The 22,894-nt window shown below is 43.6% G+C and overlaps 1 protein-coding gene across 4 annotated transcripts in view; it reads right to left on the reverse strand.

Annotated features, from left to right (window-relative positions):
* Positions 1-22,894, reverse strand: part of GLIS1 (GLIS family zinc finger 1) — a 188,637-nt gene that overhangs the window by 11,948 nt on the left and 153,795 nt on the right. For 3 of the 4 annotated variants that reach the window (XM_027894760.1, XM_027894750.1, XM_027894768.1), the window contains 4 exons: positions 19,758-19,919; positions 15,842-15,952; positions 13,279-13,411; positions 7,830-7,980 (listed from right to left, as the gene is read on the reverse strand). In XM_027894760.1, coding sequence (XP_027750561.1) covers positions 7,830-7,980; positions 13,279-13,411; positions 15,842-15,952; positions 19,758-19,919 — 557 coding nt within the window. The remainder of the gene's footprint in view (positions 1-7,829; positions 7,981-13,278; positions 13,412-15,841; positions 15,953-19,757; positions 19,920-22,894) is intronic. The other variant, XM_027894777.1, reaches the window with a different exon arrangement.

The following is a 22,894-nucleotide window of genomic DNA, read 5'->3' on the forward strand; positions in this document are numbered from 1 at the left end:
AACGCTCAGAAATCTTGGTCTTACCAGGAGGAGACCAAAAAAGAAAATTAAAAGTCATAATAGAGAAGATAATTATCTGGCCTCCTCTCACTTTATAGGTGCATGGCTTTAGGAATCTCAAACAGTAAGACTTTTATATAAATTTTCTTGGGATCATGTTTTAACAATTTATTTTGGATGGTGAAATTTATATTAAATTGCAAGTGAGGCCTGTGTGAGGGAACTGCTAAGGTATACCATGAGCTAGCAGTGACCTACAGAAAAGACACCTAAAGGCTACAGGTATCATTACTTTGCTTTACAGTTATTCATCCTGTCCCCACACTCAGCCTCCCCAAGCAGGCACTTCGTTAAGGATTTGTGTATTTTCACAAGGCACGCCAAATGTCCTGTTCCAGTATCAGAACCAAAAAGTGAACACATACCGATACTGATTGTTCCTTCTTTCTATCACAGTGGCTGAGTGTGTGTTTTCTATATTCACAGTGCTTAGTCTGAGTAAGAAACAGATTTACACTTTGCTTTATCCAGTCTTTGTTCAATACCAGTTCCAGGACAAATTAACACAGAGTAAGAAATTGCAAAGCTGTTTTAAGATAACAGTTTTAAGATGACTAGACCTTGACTGCCAAAAGCGCAGCACATAATTGGTAAATACTGAGTGGAATTGAAAATCTAAAAATAATGAAAATAAATTAAAACTCAAATTTCTGAATCACAAATAGGAATGAATTGTAACTGCAAATGGAAACATCTAAGGGATGTTTCCAATATGAAAACTGTCTGGGTTTGGTGTTTTTTTTACTGACATGATGGCTTGATTGGCAGTTTACTCAGCCAGACAAAGAACCTCAACCCATATCCCATTGAGCTCAGTGGAAATGGGACCAAATCCAGACTGAAAAACATCTGTCCTTTATCTCACCATTTTGTGTGTTTTGGTTATAAGACTATTCTGTAACAAAGTTTCATGCACAGCATATCACCATATCGAACAATCTTGACTTGGAGGATTATGTTTAACTCATATTAATATGAAGAAAAGCACCCAACAGAGCACCAGGGTAAGAAGCACAAAGCAAAGCAGCTCCAGGTTTTATCTGAAGTGACTTGTACGGTACTGGAGCCAGTCACAGGACTGAGAGTGTCCATGAGACGAGGTTGTGCCATAAAATCCAGCACACCAACCAGCTCATTCATAAAACCTCTCCCCCAAACTTTATAGTTACTGATACTGTGAGAAAGCCCAATTCAGTTCCAGGACCAGGAGATTTTTTTTTTTTTTAATGGGAAAAAAAAAGTTAACACCGATTTTCATCTCTTCCCTTAATATTAAAAATGATGTGTAAAGCTCTGCTAATCAGGTCTCTGGATAGTGCCCAATCTCTTGCCACGTGTTTCTGTTCTGGGTCCTGCCCTACGGGAATTTCTGTCAGCACATGCTCAGGAAACAGTTACACTGTTCACTCTTTCTGGACTTTTTTTTTTAAGACAGACTCTATCTGAAGTTTGGTGAACCTTTGCACTAATCACTGCCAGGTGCCTCTGGCTACATTTCTGGAATGTGAGGAATCTTTTCCTTCTTTCCCTCTTTCCTCCTTTCTCCTCTTCCTCCCCTCTCCCCGATATGTAATAAATCCTTCGATGCACATCACCTTGCTGGGCCTTTCTCACCCTTTTCTGTGAGCACTGAGCACCCCAGTCCCGGGGCTGTGCCCAGCTGTGACTGCAGGACAGGACTCTGTGTCCTGGTTCTCCCCTCTCTGGCTGTGCCCAGCTCACACAAACCCGTTTTTTCTATGTTAAATGAGCATCTCTACAATTGTTCTGACCTGAGATGTGCAATTCCCGCAGAGCAGTTAATCACAGTGACCATTATGGGAACTGTGCCAATCTAAAAGATGTTTTTCTTTGTAAGGGTTTGTTCAAGAACCTTTGAAATGAAGTTGATGAACTCTGGAAGCTGCTACACTGACTTGTGTATTCTGCTGTAAATGAAGAATATGCAAAGGAAATTCGAAAGCTTATTCTTGCTAACCATCTAGCAGGAAAATATATTTCAAAGTGAAAGAAAATCCTTATTAATGTGGTCAAAGAAACTTCCAAACATATTTAAATAAAAAGCACTGCCTTAGGTTGAAGTGATTGCCAGGAAGTCAATTACAAAGACATGTAATCAAACACAGAGACCGTGTGCTCGGTGTTATCCGGCCTGTGCTGCATGCCTGACTGATCTATCTGATTTCAGTCATTTAAGGTCATTATTCTCTGGCAAGAGCACAGCAAGATGCTTCCAGGTGCAGGTAGATTCTGTACAGGTAGCTGATGTCTGCTTTCTTCAAGTTTGCCATCTGAAAGCTGCTACCCCAATAGTGGGTGGTGTTCAAGTGACTTCATCACTTGTTACACCGCTCTAAACTATTGTGTTTGGTGTGTAAAGTTCACATCCAACTGCAGACATTTTGCTTCAAAAGCAAAACGAAGTTTGAAAAAAAAAATCAGTTTTACAGGTGTTAAGTATAAATTTAAATACAGGTAAGACCAGTAAAGGCTAAAATCATTAAGGTAATGCAGAAGAGCTCTGGCTGAATGCAGCTGAAATGCCTTCTGAGTTAGAGTGACTCCTGTAACCCCCCCACCTTCTCCTGTAACTCTCATTTCTGACTCTAAGACAGTTTTCCTTACAGTGTCTCCTCTGGGCAGGCAACGTGGCCCTTCCTTTGAGATGCACTACTGAAGGCCCTCTCAGGAGTGCCAATGCAGCCCTCTCAGAAACACACGTTAAATACATTCCCACCTCTTTCTGCCGATGGACAAACAGCATTTACCCCGTGATCCGGCGCCGAGTTCTCCTTAACCAGGTAATCACTGAAATAAGCCCATGCTAATGCTAAGTTTGCTTTAAGGTGGGGAGGGGGGAAACCTGTGTAAGCCTATCTGGACATGATTATAAATGAATTCTGATCACATTTTCTACAATGAGATAAATGACTTGGGACTGGAAAGCAGATGCTTTCAATCACTGCCGTTCTTTGTTACACGAGCCCAGCGCCCACCTGTACATTGTTCTTTCTCTGCACAGATGTACTGATGCCCCTTTTGCGTGCTCAGATCCAAAACACCGAGATAAATTATGATGGGTTCTTGGCTTCCTCCACTGAAAATGTTTTCAGCTGTCAGAGGTATCTGTTTCTTGTTATTGGTTTTAGTGCTTTTGAAAGAAAGACTAAAACGCTGACTTGTGTATGCTGTTATAAATGAAGAGTATTCTCCAGTGGAATCCACAGTGAATGAGGGATGGATCTCCCTGGCCTGTTAGAAACTCTGGGTAGGTATTTAGTTCTCCACAGTACTTGTAGAGAGCAAACGTTTGTTTCTTATGAAGATTCTAAAAACGTGCTAGTTCCTGGTCAATTGATTTATATCAGCTCACAAACTTAATTAACATGATTAATAAATAAACAAGATTAATAAAAATTAGACATGTAGCTAAGACACCTAATTGTCGCTTAAAGTAATGAGAATTAGGAACACAAATGTATTTTCCTACCTGGCCTGAATCCTGGCAGCTCAAGGGGATGGCACAGCACATTGAAAAAATCTCCCCCATATAACACACAAGATTTTATCCTTCGTGTTTCAATCTTAAAAATATCAGGGATTTCAAATCTGGTTTTCCTTGGCTGGGCAGAAGGAAGCCTCTGTGTACCTCGTGTTACTTTATGTAAGAAGAAATGAAGGACTAAATTTTTAACAGAGAACTCTTTACATTGCAGTACTTCCGTGGTATTTGAAATAACAGGTGCTAAGAAGCAAGCAAACAAAAATTCTGATGTTTAAGCTGCCTGATTAAAATGTCTCTTTTCACTAAACAGTCCTAAAGTCCTGTTTCTTGTGATTTTTTTGCATGGGTCACTGTCACTTCAGGGGGGTCTGGCCTGTGGTTTGGGGTGGTTGCAGTTGGCTGGGGAGAAGCCCAGGCAAAGGAGAGTTGTGTGAGCACCTTCCTCTAAGCTTGGCTTACTCAATCCTTTATGTTAAAGGCTCACGAGTTTGGGTTCAGAGTCCTCATTAATCATCACCTACAGACATCACAGATGCCTTAATCCCACTAGTTCTTCATTTACTGTTGTGTTTACAGAGCAGAAATGACCTAATTTACCACAGGAATATAAAAAAATAGTTTCCTTTCCCTTGGAGACTCATCACTTTCCCAATACAGCCATTCTTTGCCGTGCCCAGGTTGTGCTGGGAGCAGAAGGGCTGTTTGTGAGGGGCAGCACAAGGGACAGAGCCCCAGTCCCACACACAGGGACCGTGTTCGGGGCCCACAAAGTGACCTTGTTGGGTCATTACTCCAAATTGGTGCAAATCCCAAACTTGGTGCCACCACTCAAACTCACTTAACTTTAGTCATATCAGTTTCACTTAAGCTGATAATTTATCACACTGAATATTCTAAACTGGAATAGACAGGGATAGTCTACAAGTGAAACTAAGTACACTTTTAGATGGCTTGGATAATAACAGCTAAAAAAATAGCAGACAGGAAGCCAAGTGCAACATTCTCCCAAGATTTAATACTAAAAGCTATTTTTCTGTCTTCGTTCTGCTACAAATCAAAATAGGCTATTTCTGCAATGGGCAAAATGAAACCCAGTCACGCATTACACATGGCAAATGCTACAAGAAACACTGAAATAAACCTTTGCTACCTGAAATAAAAAGTAAAGATATATTTAAACCCAGATCATGCCAAGCCCACTTTCTGCATGCCAAAGTATTTCTCAGTCACTCAATTTCAGCTTAATTAATATCAATATAAGTAAATTTTTTTTGGTGTAGCATGCACTTCATACCAGAATTTGAAAAAATGCTCTCCATATTGAATAAAGCCAGAATAAATACATTTGGTAATGAAGTCAGATTTTGTTAGAACATTTGCAAGTGAATTAGATAATTTTGTCAAACTATTTAAATGTCTCAGCAAACCATTTGGGAAAATTGACTGCTGCACTTGGTATTGACTTTGGCAAAGGATGGTCTAACATAGGGGGTTTTTTGTAAAAAAAAAAAAAAAGAAAAAGCCTTTAAATCAAATTCTGAATCTCATGTCAAACTTGAGTAGACTATTTGTACTCCGCCTCATGTCGTTTTTGGCGTCTTGCATATTTGATGACTCAGTAATTAGATTTCTTGATAGTAATCACTTGGTTCATTCCACAGCCTCAGACTCTGCGATCCAGCCTTGTCATCGTCCTGATTCACAGGGCAGGAATCCTCTGCACTGACTGGAACAGGAACGCTGAGACAGCTGACAAATGAGCCCAAACATTCCGTGTGTGCCAGAAAGCCGGAGCAGTTCACATGGAGCGAGGCTGGGTGTTTCTTTCCCGTTGTGAACCATATGTATGTTATATGAGTAACAGCAAAGGGGGAACAGTCCTGGAGCCCAGTGGCTCCAAGCACTGGATTATTAAGTGATTTTACCCAGTTAAAGGGATGAATGCTTTAAACAAAACTGTGCTAAATGAAACTCGAGGACTATTAGTTCACACCAAGTTTCTGTACATGCAATTAAGATGTCATGCACAGGCTGTATTTCAGCAGTCATTAATAATGTAAGCATAAACCATTAAATACAGTGCAAGGATCTTGGACGGGGTATGACAACGCTGAATGCAGACTGAGTTTAGAAAATGGTATTTGAGATCCTGAAGAATTCCAAGTAATTATGTCATGAAACTAGATGCCGTGTTTTAAAATCACTGTTCAGAAATACATTCCACTCTCCATTCCCTGATGCTTGGCTCACAGTTAGAAACCTGTTATAATCTCATTCCCGTATTCTGTGGAATATTAACTACAGCGTTTGGGCAAAGACTTCACTTAGTTCCACCAGCACTGAAATAATAAATCAGCCGCATTGTCTCCTCCAAGGGAGAATCTGCACTGCACTAGAGTGTCTGCAGCAGGAGCTCAGTGAGGCTCAGCTCACTCAGCGTGGTGTTCCTGCTCAAGGGGAAAGGAGACACGAGAGGCAGGAATGAGAATCCACCTGGGAGCTTCTGACCCCTCAATCTGGAGAACTGTCTGCTGCCCTCACTCTGGTCAAGTCTTTGCTTTCCTTTCCTATTACCAGTAACAGAACACAAAGTGCTTTAGAAACAAATCCACCTTCCTGACAGCCCATTAAACCCTTCTCACAGTATATCCTTACTTTATTTCACTCTTGGTTGGGATTTTTTGCATTAACTCCCCTAGGAACCAACTCAAAGAGGAAACAGCAGCACATTGGGGAGCAGAGGGAGGGATCCCACTCCCTCAGGCTCAAGCAGTCCCATTCTCCATGGATGAACAGGGCAGGGATGACCTTCCCTGTGGACTGTCTGTCTCCATTCCTCCTATTTGCATCACTCCTTTCCTTTCTCTGCTACAGAAAACTTCCTATTATCTGGTGTAACTTCCAGCACCTCCTGTTGGCCACGGCTCTGCCAACAGGAAATACGTGGTCAGGAATGTGGCAGGGCAGGGCAGGAGAAGGGTTGGGCACAGGCATTTTATGGGACAGGAACAGGGTAAGTTTGTTCCTGTGATGGGCAGATGCATCACATGTGGGAGGGGACGCTGGAACCTGCTCCTGGCCAAGGTCAGCAGAGGTGGCTGAAGGAGGAGCAGGATACAGAAGCTCAGCTTGCTGCAGCAGTCATTCCCCAGTTAGGAAAAATAAAATAAGTAATTGGTTCCTAACTGAATTTTCTTAATGAGACAGTTCTCCAACTACTCCAGGTGTAATATTCCTTACTGTGCCACTTCCATGCCTCACACACTCTGCCTTCTGCCCATTGCTTAAAAACTTTCTGGGCTTTCCTCTCCCCATATAAAGAGAAGGTAAAGGTCAGTCATGGACTAGGATGGGAAAACTCTACATTCAATTGCTGTAGTTGCTAAAGAACCCAAACATGTTCTTAGGGGAAAAGAATCCCTTAAATCTCTCTGTATCCCAAGTTCCCATCAGTAAAGCAAAATCAGAGTTCCCTCCCCTTCCAAAGTGCTGGGAAGTAAGACTCTTAAGTTTGATGTTTAATTTGTATGAGGCCCAAGCACCAAAAAAAATCTGAGCAAAAGGATTAGAGCAGAATTTTGTGGCTTACAGAGATTCTTTACTGTTGAGAAGATGTTATGAGATCCTCGAGCAAACAGTGCTTTAGAAATACCCCAGACTGTAGCCATGCAATGCAATCTGTAGTGCACCAGTGCAATCCATACAATCAGTGGGATTAAACACTCTTCCCTGATTAGGATCTCGGTGGTTCAAGCCTGCTGCTGAGAGATGGATTACAGAAAACCTTATCAGAGAGCAAGGAAGTGAGAAAGCCTGTGGCTCTGACACTGAGTGAGTCTTACTACGGCAAACACTGCCTGATTCCTGAGTGACTCATAGTTTTTACCCTTTGAGAGATTTCTCATTTTAGCTGAGAAAAGTTCTCTGTGTTTATCCAAACCTACAAGAATTCATCCAGGAAGAATTAAAAAACAAAATCTCAATGTGATTGCATGCTGTGGAGAAAAAAAATCCCAGTGTGTTCTGTTGCAGACAAAGACAAGGCCCTGAACAACCTGACAGTAATGTCCAAGTTTGCCAGGGGATGGATGGCGTGACCTTCTGAGGTCCCTTCAAAACTTAATTGTTCTGTGAGTCTAAACCAAACAAAACTGCTTAGTTTGGGCCGGTGTTTTCTTCTGAACAGCATCCACACCAAGTAAAATGACCAGGTAATGATTCTTTATCATGCCAGGCAGAGGCCAGGCATGTCTGACACACATACCCTTCCCTGGCACTGTCCAGCGGCGACTGATGGTGGTGTGGGCTGGGAAGGGCAGAGTCGAGCGGAAGGTGCCTTGCAGGGATGTCGTGAGGAGACGGCAGCACACCTGGGGAGGGGCCGTTGTGGGTGGTGCTGGAACCGCTGAACATGCCTGGAACACACAGCACGTGGCAAGAGAAAATTAACAGGGCAGCACCCAAGTGAGTCCTGGAGTCCCCAACTCCTCCCTCATTCCCCCACCCGGCCCTGAGACACAGCCCCTCAGCAGCTGTGCCTCAACAGCACCCACAGCTGGGTGCTGGTGTTTTGACACGTGTTCCCTCTCCAGCCCTCTCAAGGAGCCCACGTGTTCCTTGCTCCTCCTGACTGCAGGGCTGAGCTGCAGGGCTGCAGAGCTGCAGGGCTCCCCCTGACAGCCAGCAGGGCTTTCCCACAGCTGAGAGTGGGAACCCCCAGTGCTGAGGTGCTTGCTGCACGATGGAGCTCACACAGAGGGCAGAGCGGGCTGTGGTACCTTGTCAGCATCACACTGGACACTGAACTGTGTGTGCACAAGGGGAACCAGGACCTGGGGGTTCGTTCATTTGAAATGCTGTAATTTGACTTTCCATTAGTATGCTGATGGGCACCCCAGACCATTTAAAAATATCTCCTACTGATACAAATGAAACCCCAATAATTTAACTGCAAAGAGGAGCCAAGAGACATTTTTAATGAGACTGTGAGAAGGTTTACTAGTTCTCAGAGGTACTGAAGGGGTGTGGATGTGCCATTTTCTGGGGACTCTGACCACTCTCCTCGACCATGCCAGTCAGGCACCATCTGCCCTCTCCCACTCGGTGTGTGCAAGCAGCACGTTCAGGCAGACAGAGCCGTGTGCCAGCCGTGCTGGGCTGTGTCCGTGTCACTGACAGGGTTCTGGACTGCCCTCCTCCCAAACCCCCCCAGGGACACGGAATGAGCAGAAGGCAACATGAAAATCTGGAGAGGGGGGGAATGTGTGACACCCTCCGGGCGGAGAAGCCAGGGCTGAAATGTCAGCATCTGTTTCTGCGTGAGACTGAAGGGCAGAACCACTAAGGCAAGATTCCAGCCACCTTTGTCAGGGACTTCAGATGAGTCAAAAGCCCCTCTTGAACAATGAGTCCTCAGCTGCTGACAGATCTAAAGCAACAAAAATGAACCACATCATCTCTGTCTCCCACTAGACAGAACATTTGTCAACCAGCCAGTGAAACCAACTTGCTTTCTGCACTGCATGCCAGACAGAAGGGCTTTAAGAAGTCAGATGTTCCCAGGTGATGTGAGGATTTATTTGTCAAAGCTTCTTCTGATAACAGTAAGTCAGTAGCTGGGATGCTGCATTGTGAAAATGCTGTTTTTCCGCTGGTGGCTTCAGTCCATTTCATAATACAACACTTTCCACTTCCCCCAGATCATCACTGTTCATACATTCATTATCAGGCTCAGAAGATGAGCCAAATACCAATTTGACCTTGACTGTTCAGTGTCATTTCACACTTCAGCTGTACTTCCTACACCACCAGTTCAGGTACATTGGCAGCACAGCCTGGAGGAAACTGCTGAACCTAAAACGAGCTGTTCATGTTCTCTGAGGCTCCCAGAGTGCCGCTGGTCTGTCAGTAATTCACACAAAAACCTCAAAAGCCCTCAAGAAGTAGTTTTAGCAGTGTGGTGGCCAGCAAACACACTCAATGTTTTATCTTTCAATCCCACCCCTGAACAGTTCATGAATGTTTAAGATGTCTCTCCTGGCCTGTTCCTTACTGTCGCAGCTACTGAGGAGAGTTCAATTCTTTGCTTAAGGTGACGAGAAAGACAGAGTAGCTGAGTACCTACAATCAGCACAGCCCTCTAGAGAAGCAAGAAAATGTAAAAAAACCACCCCACAACTCTGTATGTCCAGCAACTGAGCCCTGCATGTGTCCCAGCTGAGCCCTGCCTGCCTCTCCTGCAGTGGGAACACTAATTTTGGGTGTCACTCTCTGGCATCCAGCTGCCAGGATTCATGGACGTGTCAGAACACAATCATCTTTGAGGCGTTTGTCAAATGTGGTTGAGCTTGGCCAACGGATTTAAAAAATACTGTGGGAAAGGGGACTGACACATGTGGATAGAGAGGCCAGAGAGAGGATTACGTAGGCCTTGCTTCCAGGGGAAACGGGCCTATACCCAGATCCTGCTCTGTACAGTGCACACCCCTTGGACATGGGGCTGGTGGGGCACGAGGGAGCTGCGAGGCTGCTCTGGCATCAGACACAGCCATGGAGCTCCTGGGGCTTGGGGTGAGGCTGAGCCTGCACAGCCTGCCCTGGGGATGGGGCTGCATCCTCACACTGGGATGGGGCTGCATCCTCACACCGGTGGAATGGGGGCTGCAGCCACCCCTGAAGCTCCTGGATAGTGTGGAAACCAAAACATGAGCTGACACAGTCCAAGAATCAACCCAACTGTTGACCTGCTCCGCTGGCATGGGGTGGCTGCCTGTAATTCCAGAGCACTTCCAGGGCCCTGTGGCCAACACAGCGGAAGATGGAATTTACTGTGTGTATCTGCAAGGAGACATTACTCACTTCATTTGGGCCGTGGAGGACTAAAGTGGTAGTTATTTAAAGTTAAAAGTTACTTATCTTACACAGTGCAAAACAAGGGCAGTCCAACAGAACATTCTCTTTACTGCCTTCAGGGGACAGACCTTTCCCTGGCCATGGGCACTGTGAATCCATCAGCTATCAGCCAGATATGCTGCCACTGGAATCCAGGCTGACATGTTTCTGTTCCAGACTTAATGCACTCAAAGTCTGGAGCTGCTGTCACTCTGATTCCATGGCTCCTTAACAATATGTTCATGGGTGGTAAAGCCCAAAGACGGTGCTTTTGAAGGAAATATTGGCAGTGACGTTTATCAGACAAGAGAGTGAACTGTTCAGGGAAGCAGGAGGCATCTGCTGATATGGGGTGTACAAGGCCCTTCCCACTGCCAAACCTAACAGAAAGGAAGAGTTATTTGAGTGGAGAGAAATGTTTTTACTGCTTGGATACCCCTTTCCAGGAAACCAGGTGCCCCTACAGTGGAAGAAGTCAAGGGGGGAAATGCAATTGCTAATCCAGTCTCAGTATAATTATCAATACTTCCAAAATGTCATTCCTTTTACAGGTTTTCTTCCCTTTTTTTCAGTGCTGAGTTCTAATATTCTGAGTCTCTGCAGTCACTCAGAAGCCTTTGGAAGCTCTTATGAGGGACTCCTGCAAGTGCAGCCCAGGCCAGGCCCGTGCACCTCGATCCTCTTCGCACACTGACCACCTCAGCTTGTAAATACATGTCATCAATCAGTATTTTAAATGGCTTGGCCTTTAACCTCAACATCTGTGGCCAGAACAGAGCTCTGAGCATCTGTAACTAGCAGCCTTCTCCCCCCCTCAACTTTATAATAATAAAACATGCCCAAGGAAAATGCCTGAATGGGACCAACTACACAGAGACACTTCCTTTGCAGGGAGAGTGAAATGAGGACTCAGGCACAGCCAGAGTTCAATGTGTGCAGCCATGAAGCATCTTAGTTATGAGGAGGGAAAAGGAGGAAGATCTCAGCAAACAATGGGTTCCTCTGACTGCAGAAACATTCTTCTCCTGTCTTACCCGGTCCTAAGCACAAACCTGCTTTGAAGTCGGACACGAGGAATGGGAGCCTTTTTCAATATTTCATTTTTTTCTGTGATGGGCTTTCATCCCTGACATATTTAAAATGTGCTTTAACTTGGAGAAAGGCAAAACTGAAATTCTCCAGGAATCCAAATGATCCCTAAAGCCCAGAGCTCTGCACGTTAATAATGTGGTTTCTTTGAAAAAAAAAAAAACACACCACCACAAAAACCAAACTCAAAACAAAAACCCAATCCACGAACGTTTTCGTGGTGGAATCACGGGGACATCATATCCTGCATTTATCCACATCCATCCTATATACAGTATTATAGCTGATTTCTCCAAAAGGATTACCTCTGCTTGTTTGAAAGAGCACATGTGCAATCACTGCAGACTATAGGTGGCAGCAGGAATGTCCTTATGCTTTAACTCCGTAAGGATCAGCACTTTGGCTTATATGCCCTAAATAATGACAGAGGAACAGTTTTGCCTGTGGAATTGTACTACACATATTAGGAAGCAACTTCTGTTCCACTGTAAAACAGTCTTTCAAATCTTGATTTATTTTCCCTGGCACTTCTTCATACTGTGCATGTGATGGGGTCTCATATGCAGTGACCCAGTGAACTATCAGGGAAGATTTACAGGTTTTCTAAAACATCCCGGTGATGGATTGATATAATTAGCACAGAAATCATATCAGAGAAGGCCAGAGTTATGGATAGATAAAACCCTTAATTTCACAAGAGGTTCTCAGAAATGACACTGAGAAGTTAGGGATGGTCTGTTTATCTGTAAGCTAATAACTTTTTTCCTGTTTTACTGTTGTCACTTGGAAACTGAGGTTATTTCTGAGGATCAGAAAGTGCAGCCTGTTCTCAGGGAAATGTCACTGGTGTCTCCTGCCCTGCCTGGAATCGGGAGGCCAAGCCATGATTCAGCTACACTGGACTCTCAGGGGGAGAGGAGGCCAGTGCTGCCCTCACAGACCTGCACAGTGCAGAGAATGGAAATAATCCCCCCGAGTCCCTGCAGCTTTCTCCCACTTTTTGAGGAGCCACTGTGAGTGCAGACTGCCAGGGAACCATGTCAGAATCATGGGGTATTTCACTTTCTACTCCATTCTGTTCACCAGTTCTAGTCCAACATTGAGGAGATGCCAATTAGGATGCATTTTTTACTTTTAAGTTTTGGGGTAAGAAAAAAAAAAAGGCAGGAGATTCTTGCCCAAGTAAGGCAGGTTACAATTACAGTGCTGGCTAAACACAGAACCTGAGATTGCACATCCCTGATCTTCTGCTGGGGTTCAAATATTGTGAATCTAGACCTTGTTTTCTACAAAAGGGAATGGAAGCATCTTTTTCTTTTCCTGTTAAAAGTATAGAGCAGTCTAAAGTCCCTGAAAGAGGCCAGCTCTTGCTCAAACCACAACAAAGAAAGGAGGACTACAAGAAAGACTGGAAACTAGGAAAGATAATTAAAACAAGGTTTGACATTTCAAATTCAAGTTTCCTCTCCGGTCACACATCACCATATCATCTGTTATAGTCACACAGTGCACGATAACACACAGCCCCATCAACCCTCCTGCAGCTCCTGAAGAAAACCCTCCTGGCTGGAGGGTTTGAAACAACTCACAATGTTATTTCATCTTATTTGTTGGTCTGGGGTTTTTTTTTTCATCTTCCACAGTGACAAATCAGACCCATAAGCTTTTCTTTTTTTTTTAAGTTCTCTGTTATACGACATATTAAGCACCGTGCTTATTAGGAGTGTTCTTACCTGTGATTAAATCATGAGGACCTACAGATCTACCACACTTCCCATCCAGAATGTGCTGTGAAGATGTGTGGAGTTGTTGCATAGCTAAGCATTCACTCAGTACATCTTGTTCGATGTCAGTACAGGACTTTAGCTACAAGAGGAGGATAAAAGAAACATTTTATTTCAAAGTAAAACCAAATTATTTCTAATTAAATTCATTTGTCTCCTTAAAGATTATATACAGAAGGAATTAATGTCAATCTTAGACACCCAGTGTAATTAAGGATGTATCAGTACTTGGTAATTTTAATTAGAGATAACTTTGGTTTCTGAAGTGCAGAAGTTAAGTGTGCTAATCTTAAATCAACACCACTTTCCTTCAGAAAATAATGTACCCTGTGTTTCTTCAAACCTTCCTGAGTAATTGAACTGTGCATTTTCAGGCTTTCTGTAGTTTCCTGGGTTCTGTGGCAAAAGGATTGCATCACCTTCTAACTGTGACACTGAGGAAGACATTTGATAGGGGAAGAAAAGCGTCTGTGGTTATCAGATTAGAACTGGTGGAATAAGGAGCTGTCAGTGATGTGTGAGAGGTACCACCGATGTCTCAGCTGTGCTCCATGTAAATTAAAGCTCTGGCAAAAGTGTCTGAAGCAAACTCTTGAAAACCACAATGTCGATCATATTAAAAACAGCAGGAGAGGAGAATTAAGAAAGAAAAGCATTTCTAATTCTCTTTCAAACATGCTGATGCTGCCAAGCTTTTGTCATAACAGAGTGCTCGCATTACACAAACAGCCATCATGTTCTACAGCCATTAATAAATAGTTATTGTCCTTACGGGCACAGCCGCACATACCGATCTCCCCTGGGCTGGGTTATTCTAAATAAAGGGCCCAGGCAAACCTATTTTCAATTCTGCTCTACAGCCATTTGTGGGTTCGAGATAAACATCTGACATTTGGATCACAAAGTGCATCTGCAGCCAATTAAACTACTACTAAATTAACAGCTAACTTTCTCCTGTTTTGTTCTTGTAAAGCCCTTCAGAACAACCAAATATCACCACTGCAGTAATCCCCTCAGCTATGAACCAAATACTCAGGATTCCTTGGATACAACTCTAAGCTCAGGCGTTTTGTTTTATATCAGGGATGGCACATTTTGGTAGCATATCTCAACCAAGACACGTTGGCAGAACAGCCTGTTGAGTTTTCCTTCTTGGCTAGGTCATGTCCACTCAGAACTCCCGGGAAGGTGATACCAACAGTCAACTGCCCTTGCTGAGGAATAACCAAAGATGAGCAAGTGAATATAAACAGTCTTTTTTTTCCTGAATCTGAAATCCAAAGTAGACTGTCACTGTTTCAGTAACACTGAGATTTGCTTAGTTCTGGTAGGTGTTGTTTGTGGGTCTTTTTCTGTAATACATATAAGTGAAATATTTGGGGAGTTCTTATTTCTTTATGAGCCAGATTTGCTTTGATCCCTTTAAAGAGAGCCTGACCAAAATGCAGTTTAAATCTGCTCCTTTTTCAGGTGCTTTTTAATTTTGAGGACAAAAGACATGGGATCAGGTATTCATGAAGTTATCACAGATAAATGAGACAGGAAATCTGAATATGATTTCAAGCCACTGGCAGATTTAGACTGGTCTACCAAATAAGGTGTGGGAGGCAAGGGAGTAATGTCATTTTAAGATAGATTTGATAAGCCTACAGGAGGGTATGTGTATGCACACAGGAAAATTCCTCAAGCCAGGAGATTAAGTGATATGCTTCCCTAGATATTTCGACGTCTTGGTACATCCAAGCAGCCTGAATTTGCAGTTGATGTGCACCAAATTCGTCCTGTATTGATTCTGTGCTTAAAGCCTCCTGCTGCTGATGCAGGAAGAACTTTGTGCCCCTCAGCACCAAGTTTGGATTTAGGTTTCTTTTTCTCACCTTCCTCCACAGAACTGGAACGAGGCCTCAGAAGGGTGACAGTGGGGACTGTCCCTTTGTCCAGGTGTAAAGGACAGTAACAAATCAATCTGTTCAGCCCAGTACACAGAGCTGAACAAAGGACACCCAGGTCTGGTATCAGGAAAAAATTCCAACTTTTCCCCCTGGGAGTATGCCAGCAACCACAGGAAGGAAAAATTTTCTTCTTTGGAATTGGGAGCATGGTTGCTTTCCACAATCTGATGAGAATTTCATGTAACAAAATCTTCCTGTCACAAAGATCTTGCTATTGCAAAAGAGTCTGGTGCCAGAGTCAACCTCTTTCTGTGGCCAATTACTGCTATGGCTTTCTGACTCTTACTCTCATTACACAGAATTAATTACATAGAATAATCAATTACTGCCATGGCATTCTGACTCTTACTCTCATTACGACCTAAAGGTTAATCCAGGGAAGTGTTGGGAATTTTGTGACCAGTGGTGTGGAATTCACGTGCACTGCACTCCCCTAAAGCTTTCTTCTAGCGATACTGTAGGAAAACTCTGATCTGAAAATATATAAATTAAAGGTAAATTAAAAATAACTCTGTGGAGGAGATCTGGAGACGTGTCCCTTGTTGCCTGGCAGGTCTTACCTTCTTACGCACCTGTTGCTCTTTGGCCGAGTGAGCCTTCACGTGCTTGCGCAGGGAGCTGGGGTCGGTGTAGCGCTTGGAGCAGCCGGGGATCTGGCAGGCGTAGGGTTTCTGTGGGTGGGAGGGAAGGGGAGACAGGTCATGTCCCTCTGCATGGCCACAGCCAGCACAGGGTGCTCAAGGACAGCCGGTTTGGGGACACAGGGTGTTTGTCAGCCCTGACGCTGCAACCCCTGCAAGCACCGAGGGACCTGACACACCTGGAGTGTTGGATGTGCATCACTGGGCTGAGGTCAGTGCTACTGAGGTGTAACTGGACGGGTTTTGAGAGTGTAATTTTTTTCCCCTAGCCTTTACAGTACACAAAATTATCATGAGATCGCCCAGTATAATTATAAAGGCGGAAGCTCAGGGTTTGAGCTCTGATTTATGGTTTTTACACCTGCTGGGCGCTGGTGAGGCACCGCGAACCCCCAGGTCAGTTCTGGGCCCCTGTGACAACCACCCTTATGTCTCTCCTTCAGGTAGAGAAGCCCTTAAGAGCAGGTTGTCCCAGCCCCGTGCTACAAGAATGACACTGAGGTGCTAGGGCGAGTCCAGAGAAGGGCAATGGAGCTGGGGAAGGGTCTGGAGCACAACTGTGATGAGGAGTGGCTGAGGGAGCTGGGGGGGCTCAGCCTGGGGCAAAGGAGGCTCAGGGGGTACCTTCTTACTCCCTGCAACTCCCTGACAGGAGGGTGGAACCAGGGCTCTCTGCTCCTTTGTTACAAGCCCACAGGACAAGAGGAAATTTCCTCAAGTTGCACCAGAGGAGGTTTACATTGGAGATAAGGACCAATTTCATCATCAGAAGGGTGGTCAGACACTGGAACAGGCTGCTCAGGGAAACGGTGGCATTACTATCCCTGAAAGTGTTCAAAAGCTGTGTGGGGACATGGTTTAGTGGTGGACACAGCAGTGCTGGGGAAACCACTGGACTCGAAGATCTTAGAGGTCTCTTCCAATCTCAGTGATTCTGTGGTTCTATGATATGCAGCAGAACAAAACCTGGGGCACAGCACTTGTTTATTTTCCTTCATACCTTGTTTCTCTTTTGAATAGCAACAGAAATGTCTTTCCTTTTATAACTCTTAACCAAACAACCTGCATGAAACACATCTGAACAAATCAATACAGAAAGAAAAATCCATTATTGTTGATTTTGTTGGGAGGACTTTTCCATCTTGTTTCAGCATGTGGCAGAGCCTGCCACTTTTATGATATGCACAGTATCAGCACTGTCTCCTGGGAAAACCACCTGAATCTGAACAGGCAGTTCCAGTGCTCTGTTCTCATAGGAAAATAAAAGAAAATAAATAAATGAGGATGCTCTAAATTTAGCTGCTGATTCTGGGGTCCCAGTGATTGAAATCCTCACCAAATTCTTCTCTTAGCTCTGCCTACTCCCAACAAAGGGAACACTGTCTCTGGGTTACAAACTCCAAATGAAGGTGCAATTGTCAAGGTGAGCAAAGTCTGGTACTTTTTATTAAGTATCCACCGACTCAGGTGGCAGTGCTGCATGGCACAGCTCACAGAGCTTTAAACTTGAATGGGGAACATCCTTTTTTCCTCTGTTTTCTTGCCTCATCTATCAATGCTACCTCAGCCTTCTCACCAGGACTAGTAAATCCCGTTGGTGTCTTCTCAAAGGCAGAAAACTGGTTTGCCATGACCTCAGTGTCACATTCTTTAATTCCCCTGGTTTCAGAAAGAGGATGCACAGAAGAGAAAAAACCCAACTGGGTTGGGTTTTTTTGGGAGAAGTGGCTGTGAGGTCCTTTAAACCAGTTGCTCTGCTCCTGGAGGAGTGCTGACATGCCCTTTCTACCACAAGGACAGACAGGTCCCCTTTGTTCTTCTCCTGCCCAGGAGAAGGATCTACTCCAGATGATTTAGTGGAGATTCAATCAAACTAGGGTACACCAGTAAGTGAAATGATTTACAGATCCTCCTTTTGGAGAAGATAAACGATGGAGTGACCTACATTGAGAAGCTTTAAAACCAATTCCAAATGCACTCAATAAGGAATAAGCAGCCTATATAAACCCCCTTTCTTTGTAAGTACCTCCAGAGAATAAGTATTGCTGTTCTGTCCAGCCAGCAGGAAATTTCTGAAGGAATAATAGAATCATTCACCAATTCATGACCTTACAGGCTAACACAGCACCTACCCAGAAAGTTACAGGGCAAAGGAGATTTATTGAGAGTGTCTGGAACACAGAGAACTGACACCTGAGGAAAAACTACGGAAAAACTTTAACAAATCCCTTAGCAGAAAACCTAGCAGAGTATTTTTCAAAATCACTGATGTCATTCAAATTAGCGATAAAATCGTTCAACTCAGTGATAGGGAAATGAGATGAAAATCTGACTGCCCTTCCAAAGGTTCATGGCTGTTTGCTTTGACATTCCAGGCAGCTGTTTTGTGCAGCCTTCGCAGCAGCACCATCCTGTCGCTCTGCTATTTTTCACCTTCACGTAAGCACAAAATACACTGAGCTAAACCACAGGGCTTAATTAAAGGTAAGTGGAAGTTGGTTACTGTGTGCAGGACTACAGAAACAGCTTTAAAGAAACTGCAATGGAATAGCAGGGAGGATGTTTTTAGATATTTAAGGAAGTTAGTAGAAAATGATTACTGTACCTTTTTCCTGATTTATGAGCATTTCAGATAATAAGGACAGAGATAAAGGGAGAAGAAAAGAAAATAGAAAGTTAAGACATTTGTCTTCAATATTGCACAGATAACACATACAAAGAAATTTTGCTCATTTTAGTAACCACTCAAGTTCTCTCTCAAAGCTAATAAATGGCATTCCATTTGTGACTTCGGCTATTAAATTTATATCTATTAGATTCAAGCAGTTATATTTAAAAACTGCACTCTATTTACTATATCCACTTTCAAAAGAGACGCATTTTAGAACTAATTACAAATTCAAATATCTCAGGTTGACTTTCAAATAAATAAAACACTGTTATTGTAAGTGTGCTTTGGTTTGGAAAATGTGACTGACTCGCTTCTCTTACTTGTTTGTTTTTGCAAGGCATAATGTACATTAGACATTCCTTAATGCTGCACTGTCTGAAATGTGTAACTGCTTAAAAAGTAAATATCAATTAAACTCAAAAGTTCTGCCCCATAAATACTTGGCCAAACGTTAAACCATATATTCACTTCTTTGAAAAACACAAAGGAACAACTCTGCCTGTTATTCTTTACAAGCTTTGTGCTGAGGATTTGACTCATCTGCAAAGCTGTCTCGTTGCTTTCTTTCCCTATAATATGGTGATTTCATTTTAGTGAAGCCTAAGACACTGTACAGAATAAAAGGATTTGTTTCTCACAGTTAATTCTGATGGTGGGTACTTAACTAATTTCATATAGTTATAGGACAGATGTATTTTCACTTTTGCAACATTACTGTCCAAAACTGAGGTGAATTTACCTTCCACTGAGAGGTCTGACCTGCTTTTGCATTCATTCAGAACATTCACTGAAGCAACATGGGACAGGAAGCGAGACAATGACACACATTTGGTGCAGCAGCAGTGACTCAGCTTTCACTCCCGTTACACCTTATTGTGCTGCTGCCTCCTCTTACTGGAACAGGAACAATGGGAGGGCTTGCTGAGTAACTCACTCCTGCCTAACTTACTCCTCAGCATGAGTAACACGAACGAACTGGCCCGTGATCAAGGCTTTCTCATTTCTCAAAGCACGTACAGTTCAAAACAAAACACTATGGCTTACAGCTGAATTTTCTAAGACTCTCCTCATGAAAAGGCAAAGTCCCCGTCCAATTGCAGAACCAGCTGTGCACAAGGACCACTGGAAAACCCCGTGCAAGTCCCAGTATGAAATCATGCTTACGGTATCCAGGTGTGTTCGCTGATGCTTTGCCCGGTCGCTGGAGTTGCTGAAAGCTTTCTGGCAGCCAGGGTGCTGACACAGGTATGGCTTCTCCCCAGTATGACTCCGGAGGTGAATCTTGAGGTTCTCAAGCCTAGAAAATGCCTTGTTGCACCCTTCAAACTGAAAAACGTCATAAAAAAATCGCTGTAAAGTACTATTAAATAAACCATGTGCAGCCACAATGAGAACAGTGTAAGATCCAAGCTGGACGTGCAATAAATCAACCAACATTCAAACATCTGTTGAAATTTATGGATGAAACACAACATATTGTGCTGCTCATTTAATCTGTCACCGAAGACATGGTGTGTAGCTCAGTAATAATACAAGGATTATAAATATCTCACATGTCCTGTCTGAAGCACCGAACGCTTGAAGACACGGTGTCAGAACAGAGAACTCAAAGAAAAGAAGAAGTATTCTGATGAGCCCTCTGAGATATTAATTGGCACAGGAGCCACTATGGGCAGTAACAATTAGCTGCTAAAGACAGAGAGCAAGAGAAGCTATTTGTGGAGGGTTGGAACCTGGTTTCGGGTGTCTGAAATACAATACACTGGAGCTGATGAGCACAGAGGATTACAGGAAGGCCTGATCCATTTGAAGATCAATCCAAAGGAACTCTGCTGTTATTCTGCACCCTTTTCTTTACTAGCTCTATCATTCAGAGCTGTTCTCTGCATTTATACAACCAGTAACCTGAGCAATTCTGACTTCTTAAGCACCCGTTTCATTAGGGAGCTCAGTAATGAAATGCTGCATAGCGCTCATAACAAAAGTCACTGTTTCAAATTAAATCTGAATAAATAAATAAGTAAAATTTCTAGCTACCAGTAGGCCAAGGGAAGGGTGTTTTGCCTTGCTCATTGCTAAGTTTCAGTGTTAGAGACAACAGCAACTGCAGTGGAGGCACTTTCTCTAGGATGGGCTTTGGGAACTCCCTCAGGTGAGCACAAATACTCGTGTATGCACATCCACACACCTGCAAACCCATAAAATGCACTCAGATACTTACACATGGGGAACAAATACATGCACAAGACTCATGAGCGGTGGGATGCATTACTTTGCCCACTCTAATTCAGCTTCATGGCACTGCAGATCTTCTAGTGTCTTATGCAGATAAAAACCTTCATATCAACACTAACAACTCTGAAAGAAGGTCGGTGTATCTTCATAGAGCAGTATGGGTTGGAAAGGACCTTAAAGATCACCCAGTTCCACCCCTGCCATGGGCAGGGACACCTTCCACTAGACCAGGTTGTTCCAAGCCCTGTCCAACCTGGCCCTGAACACTTCCAGGGATGGGGCAGCCACCGCTTCCCTGGGCAACCTGTTCTAACCACTGTTTCTGGAAGCCATAGTTTTTTACTGATTCTTGCTCAAGAAGAGTAAAATCCAGACTCTCACAACATTAGCGAGTGGTTTGTCACTGCTGAGTCAAGATTTTGTTCAGCAGCTTTCCAGGAACCCATGGTTCCTCAGACGGCACCACAGAAATCACACTACAAACTGAACACACCAATGCACTCCAACACACAGGCATCCCCACAGAGGGGTTCCTGGAAAATCTCTGCCTTTCCCAGCCACTCACACATGACAGGATCACTATGGCTTTTACTGCCCTGGCCAGATATTTAATCAGTCTGAATGGCATATTGGGTCTATGTGTCCAGACAACTATCTGATATGTATATATTATGTCTTTCCCCATCACAGCTATCGAGATAGATCCACAGAGTCACCTGGAGACGTGCAGTCTATGTCTTCAAAAGTTTTGTTTGGCCACAACTCCCTCCCTGAACACTTCAGCTGGTGCAGGGGAGGCGGGGGAGTTTTGGAAGTGACCAAGCCACCAAGGCTTCAAGAGAAACAAACATTCTTCTTAATCATCACTAAAAATCTGACAAGGATTCAGAAGGGAGCAATCTGAAGTGCTCAAATATGCTGAAGTCCATGACAAATACAACAGAGTTTAGCAAATTCACAGCACTCAGATTTTCAAGGAGGCAGGGTTGGCAAAGGCTGGGTTGGTGAAACAGGAAGAAAATCAATGGAAAAGGAGTGTGGGCAAGAACCTTGCTGGGAAGTGGTGAGAAGAGGGGAAGGTGACGATGAAAGCCTGAAAAGGGGGAGGAAAGTGGCTGGTGCAAAGAGCAGAGAAGGGTGGGGCTGAGAGAATCCACTCAGAGCTGAAGGAGGGTCTCAACTTCGAAGGACTCCAGGAAATACTATTTCAACTACTTTATTTCTTGCTGGATCTGCTGACTGTGTCCCTTGCAGTTTTTCCCTGAAGGACACAGCTTCCCTGAAGTGGTGGTGTCTCACTGTACACTTGTGCAGAACAAGGTAACTTCAACCAGGCTGCTGTTATTAGGATGACTTTGTAAGGTCATTTTTGGGTTTCACTGCTACTCACCAAATCTTTTAACCCTTCCACCTATTCTTGCTACTTGAAGTGTAGTTATATTTATATATACACTAAATAAAACGACTCCTGGAGAAATGGGGTGCTCCTTCCCTTTTTCAAATAACCTCCAGGAAGATCCAGCCATCCCACAAGTGTCTCAGCTTCAACTACAAAGAACAAATGCTCAATTTTGAAAGGGCTTTAGGATGGTAAGAGCTATTTTATCAACTGAGAAGGCCACTTACGGTATCTCCCAGACATCTGGCCCCAATCTGTCACTGCTTAATCCTACAATCTTAAACATTTTGTGGACATTTGTTGCCTGGGATAACTGTAACAAACACTGCATGATCCTCAAAGTCTGTAAATGTCAACAGAGCTCTTAAATAAGTTCATCAATAAAAATAATAATTACATTGCAATTACTACTTTTGTCTTTCTTGTGAATCACTCGTGTTTCAGACACTGCTATGCTGCACACATCCGAGCACAGACACAAAACAATGCCACATGATTACAGGAAGAGCACGATGCAGTTACTGGATTTTATAACTACTGCTGCTTTTGGAATAGGGCTTCTACTAGGGAAAAATACCTTGTAGAAATTTATGGGACTAAATTAGTTCCCTACTACATGGATATTATCTTTATTGTACACTAAAATATCACTGCTGCAGTATCATGC

The sequence above is a fragment of the Empidonax traillii genome, unplaced genomic scaffold, assembly GCF_003031625.1.
Source record: "Empidonax traillii isolate 1590-97213 ecotype Southwest subspecies unplaced genomic scaffold, ASM303162v1 scaffold15:size5535645, whole genome shotgun sequence".
Lineage (NCBI taxonomy): Eukaryota > Metazoa > Chordata > Aves > Passeriformes > Tyrannidae > Empidonax > Empidonax traillii.